General features: G+C 44.4%; 1 protein-coding gene across 5 annotated transcripts; it reads right to left on the reverse strand.

The window, feature by feature from the left end:
- Positions 1-422: 422 nt before the first annotated feature.
- a1cf (apobec1 complementation factor) lies at positions 423-14,673 on the reverse strand. Of its 5 annotated transcripts, XM_023830805.2 has the most exons (13): positions 14,552-14,672; positions 13,765-13,845; positions 11,531-11,674; positions 9,741-9,875; positions 9,475-9,605; positions 8,585-8,823; positions 7,678-7,842; positions 7,277-7,374; positions 6,387-6,666; positions 4,944-5,161; positions 4,131-4,267; positions 2,727-2,866; positions 423-1,755 (listed from the first exon to the last, which is right to left on the reverse strand). In XM_023830805.2, the coding sequence occupies exons 3-13, from the start codon at positions 11,627-11,629 to the stop codon at positions 1,604-1,606; spliced, it is 1,794 nt and encodes a 597-aa protein (XP_023686573.2). In that variant the 5' UTR covers positions 11,630-11,674; positions 13,765-13,845; positions 14,552-14,672; the 3' UTR covers positions 423-1,603. The 5 variants fall into 5 exon arrangements, with proteins under 5 accessions (XP_023686573.2, XP_072559908.1, XP_023686574.2 ...); XM_072703807.1 differs by lacking the exon at positions 11,531-11,674 and having other exon boundaries at positions 14,552-14,673; XM_023830806.2 differs by lacking the exon at positions 14,552-14,672 and having other exon boundaries at positions 13,765-13,867.
- Between the last annotated feature and the right edge of the window lie 1,260 nt (positions 14,674-15,933).

Genomic DNA, 15,933 nt, shown 5'->3' on the forward strand with positions numbered 1-15,933 from the left:
TGTTTGCTTGCTAGACACACTCGGTATGGTGAGGGGAACAAACAGAAGTTACACTAGAGCTTAAGATATTCAATATTCCATTCATCATTCAAGCAGCCGGGGTAGGCGATCCGGATCCTGGAGTGCTGGTACCCAGCAGGTTTTCCATCCTACCGGGTCTCTGATGAAACACACCTCATCTCAGGCAGATAGTAACCCATTAGGTATCACAGCCTATGACTGGGCAATACCTAGTTTGTTATATAATATTCATATTATCTATCGATACGTCTTCCAAGGACTTATCTGGTTTAGGGTCACAATAAGTCATACAGTTGAAGAAATACATAAAAACCTTGAGTGTAATTATTAATGCACTTCTGTCTATTTTTTGCATTTATGACAAGCGCCTCATTAAAATAAACTGAGAATCGACGCACACATTTGCATAGTAATACATTTATTGACTTTCCAGAAAGCAATTACCTGACACGCAGCAATTTCCCATGCGGAGCCATACCATTTGCAGCACAGTGATGTCACTTTTTGTTAATCCAGTTTTGATTAATTCAATCTCTTTAATGGCTGTGAATTTTCTCATTTTTGAATAATGATTGAGTCATTGAGTTTCAAATATCCAAAACAACAGAACGCTATACAAATAGTGTTGTATTTCTGGTAAAAAAAAAATAAAGTTCTAAGTGCTACACACACTTTAATACTGTCAGAAACAGCCCAGGCTTTTTATAGTTCAGTGTTACAGAGAAAACCTCTGTACCTCTGTATTAATTTTGTGTTTAACTGTGCGTGTTTAGGACTGGAACTCTGAGTACTTCTTTAAAAGATGACATCTGAGCTAATAAATATCACACTAGTCACATCACACTAGTTCACATCAGGAGGTCTTTGTTTTTCTCAGAAATGATGGATACGTCCAGCTGCCTACTGACAGCTTGACATTTTCCTAACACCTCAAAGACCAGCCTTCCAACGCACAGCAAAACTTCACAGCTTATTGCATGGTTCCTTATATCTCTGCACTGGGATACCAGCCAAAGGAAAACACATTTCTGTGTGTCCACAAATACTGAGAAATAGCACAAGCACAGAAAAAAATCTCATTGGTTGAGGGGATGCACCTCATTCAGGTTCCGAGAGTCCCTATAAATGAACAGGTTACAAATTCTAAAATCCAAATGATAAACCTGCTTCTCTGTTTCCTTCAAGGAATGCACACTCGTGTTTACAGGGAGATACTTCTCATATAATTGCTACTGTAGTTAAGACTACTGCTAGTTCTGTAATTTAAGCAATTTAAATAGGGGTTCAGGGGGTTACTGTCTAGGACAAGGGTAAAACAAGATATAACAAAATTAAAATAAAGAAAAAAAAATAGAGGTTAAGGGATGTTTTTCTTTTGTAAACATCTTTTGCAAGCAACTCCATTCCTGAGAGACATCAAAGATTGACGAGGCTCTCCAGTAAAAGAGATTAAACGCATATTTCAGATGATTAGCTATCGTTTAACGAAGAATATCAATAGTACAGAACTAAACAACTTCTACGTTCTAGTCTAAATATATCACAGATAAAACCAAGAATGTGTGGGAATGTGGACTCGTCTTCAGAAAACCCCATAGCCATCGCCGCGTGTGCTTATGGCGAATGCTGGGTAGCCTTCATAGGTCGCATACGCAGTCAGATCCTGCCCAAGGGTGACGGCTTGCTTGAGTTGCGAGGCAGCCACTGAGGCGGTGGTGCCAGCTATTGTGTAGCCTGCAGAGGAATATGGAGAGCATGCGTAAGAATGGCCAAGCCATTGTGACATCACTGAGTTTCTTTATGAATGGAAATAACAATAATGGCCAAGCCATTGTGACATCACTGCATTTCTTTATGAATGGAAACAACAATAATGGCCAAGCCATTGTGACATCACTGCGTTTCTTTATGAATGGGAACAACAGTAATAATAATAACAATACACACTAGTGAAAACAATTTTGAGGGTCAAATGGTACCAAGCCATGAAGGATTTGGTCATTTTTTTAAGCTATCAGTTAAAAAAAATATATATGTATTTGCAGAACAAAATCATTACGATAATTCATTATTGTTTGCCTAGCGGCACCTGACTTAATGCTCACCACAGTAAGCATAATTCCTAGAATTCCTTGAGTGTCTCCATACTATGAAGTGATGGTATACAAAGCATCTAGAATTGATGTCATGGTGCAGTATTTTCAGCTTGATACTGCATATTTGTGAAGCTGCCCCAAACCTTTGGTGTATAGCCTCAGAAATGTTGGTCAGTTTCAGAAGAGCAGCTGCCACATCCTAAATGAAGTATTCATGCCTAAGAAATAAGAATCTTCTCAAATGAGCAGGACTGAGGTGAGTCATTTACCCAAAGGGCGAGTACAACAAACTGGCTAGTAAAAAAAATTATTTTTTAAATCGCATGTTGGTCTGTATGTTTTTTTTTTTTACTGAACTAGCCTAGCTGGCTCATAGCAAAAAAAAATTTAAGTTCCACCTCTGCAAATGAGCCATTGCATAATTTGAGATTTTAATTTCGCTGATCTCAGGGGCAGTGGACAGTGTCCAGGTGGATTCTGGGCTCCTACATGTGCAGGGGCACCGTAAAGGGGAGGACGTTTGGATGATTCCAGTGACGGGGGGCCCTAAGAATTAGGAACGTCATCAGGAAGTAGGAGAAAAAGGCAGCCATACGGACCTTCACATACCTGGGAATGCGGCGGCCGCGACGGCAATGGAGGCATCCGGGCTCTCGGCCTGCAGTCCCAGGATCTGCATAGCGTTCTCTGCAGCGTAGACCTTGGCCTCGTCCACAGCCTCGCACAGCTTAGCTGGTGTAAACGGATGGCTAAGGGACGCCAGAGGAACGCATGCATGGTGAGTGTGAATGACGTGTTTAAAACAAGCCTAGATTAATGTTTACCAAACGTGACACCCCCACCCCCCCCCCCACACACACACTTTACATCTTTTTGAGTTATGTGTCATATCTACTTGGAAAACAGACCTCACATCCCACTGATCGAGCCTGGCAGACTTGAGTACGTTACCTACAGTTACATCCAGACAAACACTGCATCACTTTGACTGGGCTGTCAAAGCTTAAACTCTTCCGACAGGCACAAAGAAAGACAGGCAAAGCTAATTTGTACTTCAAGCCCTTGCTGGTTGCCGGTGAGATGATGCTACTGCATGTTGGCTACTTGCAGAAAGTTCAGCTGAGGCTCTCCACGTTGTTCTGCCCCTTTCCTGATGCACCAATAATGTATTGCATGTTTATTGTTTAACTTCCAATATTTCTAAGTCTTTTCTCTTGTCTCTTATATACTCCTGTTGTCCCCTCATGCACCTGTCCCCTCTCCTGTTACTGTAGCAAACGAATTTCGCACTGTTCCTCGGAACACACGCGACAATAAAAAATATTTAAACTTAAGACCTGTTTCTGCTGTGGTAAAATGCAAAATCACTACAGAAGATGACGACGTATCAAACTCAGGGAGCTACATACAAACATCAGCAGAACCTAATCAGTTTCTTTCATAATCCACCCATAAATATTTTCTGTAGCTTCTGATCATGTGCAGGGTTAGGGTTAAGCTTAGGTTTAGGGTTAGGCTGATCCGGGGGCTTCTTCCGGGAAACACGGGGCCTGAAGCAGGGGTCTCCCAGAACATGTGGTTTCATAATGCACATGATCATTTCGGGGCCTGCTGGGGACGAAGGCGCGGGTCTTGTTTTTTTAACATCATCTTGGCCGCGTCGCATGTCGGCACATGGTTCTAGCAGACAAACACCAGGCGCTCGATGGAAACGAATTCTGGCCAGAACACGGCCGGTTCCGCTGCCAGCGGAGGCTTCCCGGCTGCCTCAGATTCCCACCTCCTACTCCTCACTGACAGAAATACTTCATGGGCTTGAGAATTAATCCAGAATAAATCCACACGTACACAAGGGTAAGATCTGACTGCCTCCTATAATCGATTATAAATACGAGCGCCTTCTTGGTAGCTTTGAGTAAGAGAATCCACTTGATGAAGAACGGTGTCAGCTGAGAAATCCCGCCTTTGATGGAGAGGCAAACAGAGCTTGCGACACTGAGCATTCAAGCTTACATGTTGGGGTACTGTGTAGCCAGCGCCGGAATGGTGACCTTGTACAGGAACAACTGCCTCTGGTCCGGCCCGATAGCTGAGTGGAGCTGGTAACCGGGTTGTCCCCAGTTATTTTTTTGGCATATATCTTCCAGGATCTGCAAAAAGTTACGTTTAACATTGTGACACAATGTTACGGTCTCTCGGCCCGAAGGACAAAGCAGTGAAGTGCATATCTGAGTGCGAATGACTCACCCTTGTCCCTAATATTAACATAGGAGCTTGCCGCATATTCACTTGCTCTACTCATAGCTGTATGCCTTCTAGCCGTAACACTAATACCCATGTTGACTGTATGACAATGCTGTTATCACATTCATCTCACTACCACAGTGATTTCCTATGTAATCCATTATCGTGAGACACTGTTGATCATGATTATTATCTGGCAGTAATGCTACAACTCTCAATCGCTGCCTTTCTCACGTGCGATAATCATCTCATGCGCAATATTCCTCATTCTTTTATGCTGTGTGTTTGTATTTGTCCATTGCTAAATGCTATTTATTTGTTTTTCTTAAAATGTTCTTTTAGCCTGTATAGTTTTTATTGAGGCTTCTACAGGATGACCCACACGTCATCTTGTTGTACTTGTACAGTGACAATAAAGATGTCTTGATCTCTTGATCTGTTCTGAATAGGAAGGTATTCATACAGCTCACTTCCTGTCTATAGCATACAAAGGTGTCCTAAGTGTGTGTGTGTGTGTGTTGGCGTGTGTTTCTGCTTTTTCCTGCCAGGGTTCCAGGCCCATAACCACATCCAGGTTATTACCTGGGGGGCGTGTTTGATGCCCTGGGGTTTCAGGGTCACGGGGTTCATGGGGGTGAGCTCCATGCCAGGCAGGAGGTCATACAGCTTGTCGTCGGGGCGTTTGTCCACCTTTAGCGGGTAGGCGGCACAGCCACGGCCCACCCCCGCATAGGCTAGGTATCCCCGTCCACCCAGGCCCCGCACTCCAGCGGCCCCTACAGGTACATTCATGTAAATGTCTAGGAATGCAAGAAGGCAGTAAATCAAATCAAATCACCGGAAATCAAGGCTTCAATCACCTTCACATATTCCAGTCCTGCACAGTCCAGGCATTTCCAACTATTACCGAACAATCAAGGGTAGCTTTGAGCCAGAGGATAGATCACTGTGATTGGTGTCTTCAAATTGAAGTCATGATTACGCTGATTTGTTTTGGTCCCAAAAACGTTTTCAATTTGATTCCCCATTTTGGTGTACTATGCAGGTGTGGAAGTCACCATAAGATACAAAGCACCCTCATCTAAACTAAACTACATATCACTGTGTCTTTTTCAATCTAATTAATAATAAAAAAATGCAAAAGTGATTCAAGGCTGCATAAGATCTAATTGCTAACCGTGATGACATCTCATTAAGTAGATGCCAAGGTAGGAACGGGTCTCATCGCTGAAGTACAGTGTAAACATGACATTTACATCAGCGGCATCAGCCTTGTATTCTAATTAGGGCAACAAATTACATGTTGAGCACCTCAGAACATTCATATTTTTAAAAAATAGTTTCGGAGTTGGGATGCAGGGTTATGATGGATGTCAGACACTCTGAAAGACGTATTTTAATTCTGCAGTGAGCAGATGGAGGTACGGAGGTAAATAGTGCCGGGAACCTAAATGTGTGCTATTAAGGCAAAACGTGGGGTGTAACATCAAATAAAAGCTACGCTCCGACATCTGAAAATGTTTACGAATCAGATAGTTATACATACAGGATGGTGTTCCACGAAGCAGGATTTCTCAGCTGGGTTAACTTAAGCTAGAAGACATGATTGTCCAATAGGAATGCTCCCTACCTAAACTCTTATTGGGCAATCATTACTTCCAGCTTAAGTTAACCCAGATAACTGAGAAATCCTGCTTTGTGGAAGAACCCCCTGGTTTGCTAAGCATTGAATGTGAGAGTGTATTTTAATACAGAGGGAGGACGGGTCCAATACACAGAAGGTGAATCGTGATTAATTCATCAGAGTGGGGTCTGGACAGTGTCCAAGCGGATTCAAGGTTCCTACATGTGTAGGGCTACCCTGGGGGGAGGATTAAGATCATTCTGAGGGTCCATGTGCTGCTTGAAGGGATTAAACACCGTGTGGTGAAGGCCAACTGCAAACTGGCAGCTGCCTGGAATTGGTGAGCAGCGCCACCTGCTGGTAAGCCATGTGACTAGGTGCCGGCGGGACGGGGTACCCACCTCTGACGGAGGGGCCGCGTACCAGGCTCCGACCGCCAATTTGGCCTTTGGTGCTCGGGAAGCGGAACTGGTTAGGGATAGCGGCATATGCCGGCGGGGCGTAGAAGACAGGCGCTCCCAGGTAGGCGGCAGTGGGATCGTACACCTGCCCCAGCGTGTAGGAATACTCTCCTTGCAGCAGGGCAGCGACGCGTCCTCCTGTCCCTCGGGTGTAACGCACATAGCTGTCCTTATCAACGGGCTTAGCCAAGGTCACCTCGATAGGGGAGCCGTCTAGCACCTTTAGAAAATGGCATCCGAATAAACACAATGAAACTTTCATGTGTCTGATGTCAGATGTTACTTACTTCAAGATCGAGGAAGAGCTGCTTGGCCAGGGTCATTACCAGGCTGCACCAGGCACTGCCAAAACCTGACCATTCCGCTATGTTTCCGTTATGTTTCATGTTTACTGCTGCTGTGTACTATTTTATAACTAAAGGCACACATCATTTATACCACATGTATATATGTATAATCAGAGTTGGGTAATTCAGGACCAGAGAGTAAAAGTCCAGACTGGGATTTTGTTTCAAACAACCAGTTGAACATAAAGAGTCATAGTTTGGACTTTTACTCTCTGGACCTGAGTTACCCAACTCTGCGTATAGTATACATTTATGTTGCATAGTCATTTTACTTAATACAATATATAACTTTATTTTCTGTCTATCACTTCTGGTATCAATTCCAGTTCCTTGCATTTTATCATACCTGAAGCTCCTATTCTATTCTATTCTATTCTATTACTTAGGGAACTAATATATAGTAGATCAATAGATTAACTTGGTGAAGGTTTATAAAAAAAAAATAGAATCACTGTTATATAAATGAACTGTGATTGTGATTACCTTTCCATTCAAAGCATTCATGGCGTTTACTGCATCCTCTCTCTGGGTGAAATGGACAAAAGCATAGTCCCTAATTTTCTTCACTCTCTCCACAGCCCCTGCAAGCAAAGTGGCCTTTCATACCCTTGACACGTTTAAGTGGAAAGGACAGCAGAGCATTATGGGATTGGAGGAAATTTGTCCTCAAATACTTCTTGCCATGCAAATTGTAAATATCGTTTTTTTTCCTAAAATTCTCATTACCTCAACTGTAGACTTTACAATTTGCAGCCAGTATAATTCAGAAAAAGGTTTACTTTAATTCTGATTTGCTTTTATAATAATAATATGATTGTTGTAAATATATAACCTAAAACCCATCCATGTAATATATGCGCACAAGCTATTCAAACCCTGCTGACCTGGCTTAATGCTGTTAAACTCTTTCTCAATGGTTTCCTCTGTGGTGGCCAACATCAGGTTCCTCACATAGAGGATCTTCACTGTGGCCATGGTGTCCTCGTCTACCTCCACCTCTGGCTCCGCCCAGTCCACCGCGATGGTGTGCCCCCAAAGCTGGATCCGCCCTGCGCCATGGAAGCATGTCATCGGCACCAGACAGTCAGAATGGAAAGCTGTGATTCAGCCATGGAGAAATGCAGTGATGAATCATGTCTGCCGCAGGACAAGGTCCGTCTCACAGCTCATCTAACGACAACGCATGAGATCTTCGGCTAGATCGCCCGAGTCTTTTAAGAAAGCTGCTACTTTAAGAATATATGAGCTAAATCTATGTTTTATCCAAGCTTGTGCAAGTCGAACAGATGACATCATCTCTCAGACATTTGTTGATATTTCCTGTTCATGCTGGCATGGAACGTGGAACGCCTGTAAATAAGGGCAGGCATGTGGATGGGAGGGGCATAAAGTCATGCCCACTGAAACTCAGATATATCCAGAAGTGGGTAGTTCAGATCCGGAAAGGTAAAATCCAGACCAAGATTTAGTTTCAACCAGCCAGTAGAGTATTCTGTGACTGTGGCGCTTTATACTCAACTGGTTGGTTGAAGCAAAATCTTGGTCTGGACTTTTACACTCTGGACCTGAATTACCCATTTTTATAACTTTTTGTTTAAAATTTAAAAAATATGGATATAATCTGGGCTTATTCATCAAGTTTTAGGGGTTTGCATTAAATTATTTGTAGGCAATTTTACTGTGATTGTTTATCACTGAATTCTTCATTATGATCCAAAAAGGTGCCCCCCCTCAGTTCCACGGGCCATGCCCGCTGGTTGCCATGGGCTCCGCCCCGTCCGCGGGTATTACCTGGCAACAGCTTGCGCCTCGCCATGGCCGCCGCCCGGTGACTCTCATACTCCACGAAAGCGAAGCCCCTATTCTTGGACTTGTCTGCGGCGCTGGGGTACACAATGACGTCCACTACGCCGTCCGTCACTTTCCGCATCTCTGCTAGGATCTCCTCCCTCTTTTTGGTTTTTGGGATCCCCCCGACGAAGAGGCGGCAGTTATCCACGCTGGCACAGACACCGAGAAGCCTTCCATTCCTGTAGAGCATCATGGAAAGAGCTCAAGATACTACATCCATCCATCCATCCATCCAGCCATCCATTAATCCATCCACCTCTCCATCCATTACTGCATCCATTCCTGCATCCATTCATGAATCCATCCATCCTTTCATTAATCCATCTACCCATCCATTAATCCATCTACCCATCCATTAATCCATCACACATTCCTCCATCCAGCCATCCATTAATTTATCCATCCACCTCTCCATCCAATAATGCATCCATTCATTCATCCATTCATTAATCCATCCACCAATCCCTCTTCCAACCACAAAATCATGCGCATGAAAAGTGATGAACATGATGCAAGTGTCCTTCACTCCAGAGCGACGTCTGGCAGAACAGTCACAGAATTTTATTTGTCTATTTACAACATCCATCCTTCTGTACCTGCCTTTCCACTACAGGGTTATGGTGAGTGTGCACCCCATCCCAGGCAGTACAAGGCCTGAGAACTCCTTACGCAATGTCAGTACATTTATTACCTTCTCATTAATTTTTTATTACATTTGCTTTAAGTTCATATATAGAAGCCTCAATATCTATCTCCGTCTACTGCACTGAAAGCCCACATTAATGTGTAGTGTGAGGAGCTGTATGCTCATTCTGCTGAAAGGGCCTCACCTTATTTCATAGTTATTAAGCTGTTTCATAGCGTTCTTGGCCTCTTGCTTGGTGCTGAAGGTCACAAATGCGTAGCCCCGGTTATTCCCGTTGAAATCCATCATCATCCGCACCTCGTAGATTTTCCCGAACTGTTAAACAAGCCGTCTGTCAGACACTAGGTGGCGCTTGGGCAAGTATGGCACACGTTTTGGCCTTCTGGTCTTTGAGGTGCCTCGTCTTTCAGAAGTCACCACTCTGGGCTTACGGCAGCAAGCGGCCCGTACCTTCTCACAGAGGGGCACCAGCTCATCCTCAAAGAGGTCTCGGGGTAGCTTCCCCACGAAGATCTCGCTGCCCTTCTCAGGGGGAGGGCCTTCCCATCCTGTGGGTGGGCCACCGTACCGCCTCTGCCCATTCTCCTGTGAACATAATGAGGAACTTCATCATGGGGAAGGATGCCCCATCAAGGCTGCTCAGCATCTATGTAAGACAGTGTTTCCCAATCCGGTCCTTGGGGACCCACACACAGTCCGTGATTTTGCTCCCGGCAGAAATGTAAACTATCTGGACTGCCTGGGAGGGAGCAAAAACATGGAACGCTGTGGATATCTGAGGACTGGGTGGGGAATCACTGCCATAACTAAACCCAGTTAGCCACTTATCATTTATTTATTAAAGCTAGCTGTCAAATCTGCACACAATGCCCCCAGAAGGACCTTGGTAGTTAGAGGCCACTGATTTATACCAAAGGCTAAAAATATATCTGAAATGTGTCCTTGAACCAGAGACACCACTAGAGATTTTGGGCCCCTATGCCAGACCAATCCAATTATGTCACTCAGGGCCCCTTGGAATCCTCCTAAGTGCCCCCCTAGCCCCCATCCCCCTTATGTTGCCCTTGCCATGAACATTCCTAATTTAAGCATCTGGATCAAGCATAACAATTACAGAAGTGACCGGTTTTGCTGGACATTAGCATACAACGCTCATTTAAAACTAATTTAAAAGTGTGTAAATTCTTTGTTTCACGGCAGCGTGTGACGTTTACTTTGCCGCTTTGCCAGATAAACTGCCTCTATAGGTGGCAGAATGCGTCGTACCCTTGAGCTGGGTTGCCCATAGTAACGTTGTCCATAAGCACCGAGCCATTACAAACACCACAGCGAGGAACACGGACTCGCTGAATGTGCTTGTGGTTGATTGTTAGACTCAACCTGTTGCTTGCTAGTACTTTTCCACAGAGATCCTGGGGCAGCTACAAGGGTCTCATTATTTGTCCTGCACTCACGGAGTATATTACAGCAAGAGCATGACACATTAAACCACAGTAGCTTAAAAAAACCAACGTCAATAAAGCCATTGGGGAAAAAACAAAATGCAGGTTTCTCTGTTGCTTTAAGACGCTCATTGTCACTTCTCCACATACAGACAACGCCTGTTCTTTAATTTTGTTAACTGAAACGAGCTGAAACACTCAGCCACATACCACGGTAATGTGTCAACGTGTAAAACGACTTAAATGAGCATAGATCCATCAGTGTGACTTGAGAAGTTGATTGCTGATTCCTCTAAGTACATGCACTGAAAGGTGTGGAGAAAAATATTCTGTCTTGTTCCATTTCCTAGATGTATATCCATAAATATTAATGCACTGCAATACATTTGCTAACAATTTAACTCAATTTAGATACATTTTCTTCGAAATGATAGCTTTAAATTTCTGTATTAGTAAGGATTCAAACCGAATTACGTCGGATAATAACTAATATCAATACACTTTCCTGTCACTAGATGGCAGTGCAAACCCTGTGTTATTATTGCTCGGATCATACTCGTAAAATAAGCTTACTTAATCCACACACAGTACTTTTGAAAAACCTCTAGAGCACGTCATTGATATGAAATAACTGAGTGTTGATGGACAGCAAATCAATGTTAAGGCAGAGAGGGGAAGGAAACTTTGAGAGCAACGCTGATATGTTGGTTACCCATTTCCGCCACAATCCCAGCCGCCCCCCTCCCGTCATCCCCCCGGCCGCGATGCCAAAGCGGGCGATGGAGGTCAGCTTCCTACCTGAAGCAAACGATATCCCGTGCGCTGGATGAGTGAACGCAGCGCTGCCTCTTTCTGCATGCCAGTCAGTCCATCCCCGGATTTTTGATTGGTTTCCATTGTGAGTGATTATCAGCAATAAATCAGCGAAATTAACGGTGCTCACTGAAATTAAATCAAAGTTCGACACATGTGAATGACAGAGCGAGAAAAACACGAGACGGTCATGCCCTGGACACACCACCCGCGGGAAACCGGGGTTTCTCACACGTGTCATGGTGTGACCCAGTCACCCGCTTAAAGGCTTCCCAACACTCCATCACCAGGGAAAAAAAATCACAATAATCTGAATTTAATTTTAATTTGAAGATCTGTTTTTGGTATCTGCCCACACTCATGGATGGAACCATAAAAAAATAGAAAGTGGATTGCCCAAAAAATCAGCTATCTCTGTACACGTTAATAAACCTGCAATGTGAGAGAACAGTGTGTTTCAGTCAAGGACTGCTACCTAATTATTAACTGTACCAGACCAAATATGTGGGTCACTACCAAGTCTCTTCTAGAAAGGGTTTTAACACTAGTAACGTATCCCCTCAAGGCAGAATCATTACAACTGGATGCTAAAGACACATTCACACGTTTAAATATAGAAGAAATGGTAATACAGCCCACTTTAAACAGGCCGTTTTTTTTCGTAGGCATGAGTTGTCCTGCTATCCTCACTTTTATTTAACCCTGTGTGCAATGAAGTCGGCCATTTTGGTGACGGATGACAGGACATCCAGCTGTGATGGTATCCGATTGTGATGTTCGCACTGTACTGCACTGGGGAGAGTGTGAACGTAATCGGTCCCGAGCCAAAAACCGGCGGGGGAAGGCAGTGGAACCGCACGTCTCCCCGGATATGGGAGTCTTTTGCTCAATGGCACCCCTCGTAGGGCAGGCCATCATGCTTCATGCTGGCAGTGCAAATATGACCGAAGACACCAGAATTACCCTTCGAGCTCAGGCTGACCGCAGGTCGATGTAAACTGATAGCGACTGGATCTGCCCTGCGGAGCTGCTAGCTGGAGGCCACTGGCCAATGTCATTTGAGGGTCGTCTTAAAATCCCTACGTTTAGCCTAGACGGTAGCTGGACCAATGAATTATTCCAGCAGGCGGCGGACCCTGCTTAAAAAACCATTAGCGCAGCCTCGAAATAGGCGCCGCAGTCTTTCAGGTTCTTACCTACTGTATGTGGGAAAAATAAAACAAACACGATGCATTTATGCTACTCAAGTTACATTACCGTTTCAGTCCGAGATGAAGCTACCTGGGCTGGTGAAAAAGAAGCATAATACTTTCTATTTTTGGTGACTGATAAAGAGGGTGTCATTAAAATGGAAAGCTCTCAAGGAGAGAACTGGTGCACAAGTTCCATTAGCTCTGCCGTTGCTTTTCCGAGACAACTTGGTTACCGTTTGCATAAACAAGATAACTAGACAGGCGCTTATCTTCATGCAATCAATGCCTGCTTTTCTAATGTTTGTTGACTGAAGCTAAACACACATGAGGCCGAAGGCCACAGACTAGGCCAGTTTTATCAAAAAACTCCCTGTAACACTTTTCCTGGACAGTGGCACATTTTATTTCGCTTAAGAGTCATTTCACTGCTGCCTACGACCGATCTGCTCTGCTTATATGTCAATGCAAATCAGTCCCCATACTGTAAGTATCCATTTGCCCCAGTTTTAATCTTACTGTTAAAAAAAAACACACATTCTCAGAAAAAGGCCATTTGACTTCCAATATATTTGTCTCCAATGTAATGCCTCAGTAGCTGCCATTTTACACCCTTTCCTGCATTATGTGAAGTAAAATTGTTGAAAGACTCTCGAAACTTTGATTGTCGATGTATCTTGAAAGGAATGACCTATCACAAAAGGTAAAAAATACTCTATGTTAACCATTATACTTCACAAGATCTCACTAATCACCATTTTATTTTGTATCACATCCCCGTAACAAATATAATATCACTACATATATGACCCGCACCAAAGAGTACCACAAAACATACTACTTTCTGAGTTTTAACTCTGTCTAACCATGTCTTTAAGTACTCCATACCGCCAGCTTTAGTTACCGTGTTTGCTTACAGGTGACCGGCAATGCCCAATGGAAAAAAAAGGAACGACAGCTAAAAGAGGATCCAGGGAATGGAAAGAACGACCGGTCCCCTCGGATGTCGGCTCTAGCGGGAAGGCTTACCTGAGCAATTTTGGAGCTACCCGCTCGGACCACTCACACGTTCATTCTGGGGGAGTCTGGCACCGTGTCGCTGGGGTGATTCTGTAATCACATAATATCAAACTCCAAAGGTGCACTGTCCTGAGGTTGCTTTACAAGCCCAGTAGGTTAAACGTTAACCAGCACTATCTCTGCCCCCACCCTCCCCAATCCCTCCCACCCCCACTACTGCCCTTTAGCTGTGGGGGCCCTTTGTCCAGGAGTAAGACCACAGCGCTTTCAGCCTTGGTGTGGCACGATGTGTCCGTCCACCTGGTGGGAGATGTAACAGCCACGGCCGGCTTTGTGTACGATACTGAATAAACACGCTCGCCGCCATATTTTCCACCGGAACGAGGGATCACGCCTCCGACTGGCAGAGATGGGGCCTCGGCTTCGCATCTCGCGCTCAGTCACTGGCTCATCGCATGACCAAAAACTACATCAGACTGATATAATCAATGAATAGGCTGGAGGGGCTATCTTCGAAACAAAGGCCAGCTTACATTACACACCAACGACGATCATCATTTTGATTGATCAAAGACGATCGGTTCCAAAGCTCATCAAGTCGGCTGAGGTGACGAACCATCTATTTCACCTCCTGTTTTTTTTTCTTCCTTCCTCGCTGTGTCCAGCAAAACCAATGATTGACCAGGTAAACAGGCTACTGCAGATGTTGTCGTGTCGCAGTGTTTGCTGTCTGGGACCCTTGTTTGTTTGAGTTAGATACTGCTGGGAATATGGCGCGATCCCAGGGCAGCCGTACCTGCTCCCAGCGCCGCTGCCTGACCGGCTGCCGTCCAGATGTTCGAGGCTTCGGCCTTTTGCCTTGGTAACTCCTGGTGTCACGCCGAGTTGCCTGCGACTTCTTTGGGGAACTGCCTTTCTATAAAACTTCATCTCCTCTCTCTATTTTCACTTTGAAGGGGGCTTTTTCCAGAGAAGCCCTGAGGTGGTAGCTATTTTGGCTACGGGCACCCCTGTCATTTTCTTTATGAGCTGTAGATTATTTATTGCAAATCAACGATCGTTTGCGACATGCATTACATAACATTTACAGGCCCTGTACATGAAGTACAGACGGTTATTAACACTGAGAGATTTTGCTTTAGATGTATGAGTAGCATAATCCAGATCACAGTTTTAAGTGCAAATGGGCAATTTCTCTAATAAATAGCATATATTTAATCAAGTTTAACCAACATAAAATGTGCATGATGCTAAGAAATCAAACTTTAATTTATAAATTTATGTATTTAATGGAAATATACGCCTGGTGCAGATGGTTGCTTTTTAGTTATCATCTTTGATCTGCTCTTTAGGATTCACTGTGAGCATTCAATGGTCAGTTTCCTCAAAGCACAAACTCCGTAAGTGCACCAAAGACCAGCCATTTAGCATAATTATGTCATAATGATGTAAAACAGGGTAGAGCTGCGCAAGATCTAGCGCCCCCCTGTGGTGAGGCTTTGTAAAGAAAAAAATATGAATAAATAACTGAGTAAAAAGCTTTTTTTTTGCTTTGGGGTTGGGGTTTTAAGCAGTGCCTATACCTCATTAATCTAGTTTTCTGGACTGGTCTTGTAATGCAGAGCTTGATCTTGTGATATTTCAGCAACGTTTCCTACATTATCATGTACTCCCCCTTGAAGGGGTCACCTGAGGTTTGTGCAGACCTGACACAGTGCCCCTTCACAGGACCTGGGGTTGGTGAATTCTGATGATCAATCACAGATGAGGAGGACTTTCCTGGCCTAATTCGCCTTTAACCCTCTCATACCCAGTACAGGCCACGCCGAGCGAGAAGAACACAGAGTCCTGTTTGAAGGTCGGCCCAGTCACTGCCCGCGTGCTTAGCAATAACATAGAGTGTTAGGAAATGCTAAAGACAGTGCATGCCTTTGGGCAGAGCGGGATGAGAGTAAAGCTGATGAAGGGGACGGATCTTGTGGTGAGCACATGCATTGCCAGTTTTCGGGGGGAGTTTTCCAGCCAGGATCTGGAAATGCACTTGAAGCGAGAATGATACGACAGTGCGAGTCATCCTGTGCTGTGTACCCAGGGCCTGTCAGGCCACGGCCCAGAGCTGCCTAAGCCTGTCAGAAGTCCAGCGTCCTTCAATTTTGTTCATTTTTTAATATCGTTACT

Source organism: Paramormyrops kingsleyae, chromosome 20 (genome assembly GCF_048594095.1).
Source record: "Paramormyrops kingsleyae isolate MSU_618 chromosome 20, PKINGS_0.4, whole genome shotgun sequence".
Taxonomy (NCBI): Eukaryota; Metazoa; Chordata; class Actinopteri; order Osteoglossiformes; family Mormyridae; genus Paramormyrops; species Paramormyrops kingsleyae.

What these genes read in the sequence shown, in the direction of transcription:
- a1cf (XM_023830805.2), bottom strand. Translation starts at nt 11,629, where the DNA reads ATGGAAACCAATCAAAAATCCGGGGATGGACTGACTGGCATGCAGAAA. An exon ending in CTTAATAACTATGAAATAAG is followed by an intron (nt 8,824 to 9,474) that starts GTGAGGCCCTTT and finishes GATGCTCTACAG; the next exon opens with GAATGGAAGGCTTCTCGGTG. An exon ending in ACGCGGCCCCTCCGTCAGAG is followed by an intron (nt 5,162 to 6,386) that starts GTGGGTACCCCG and finishes TTGCATTCCTAG; the next exon opens with ACATTTACATGAATGTACCT.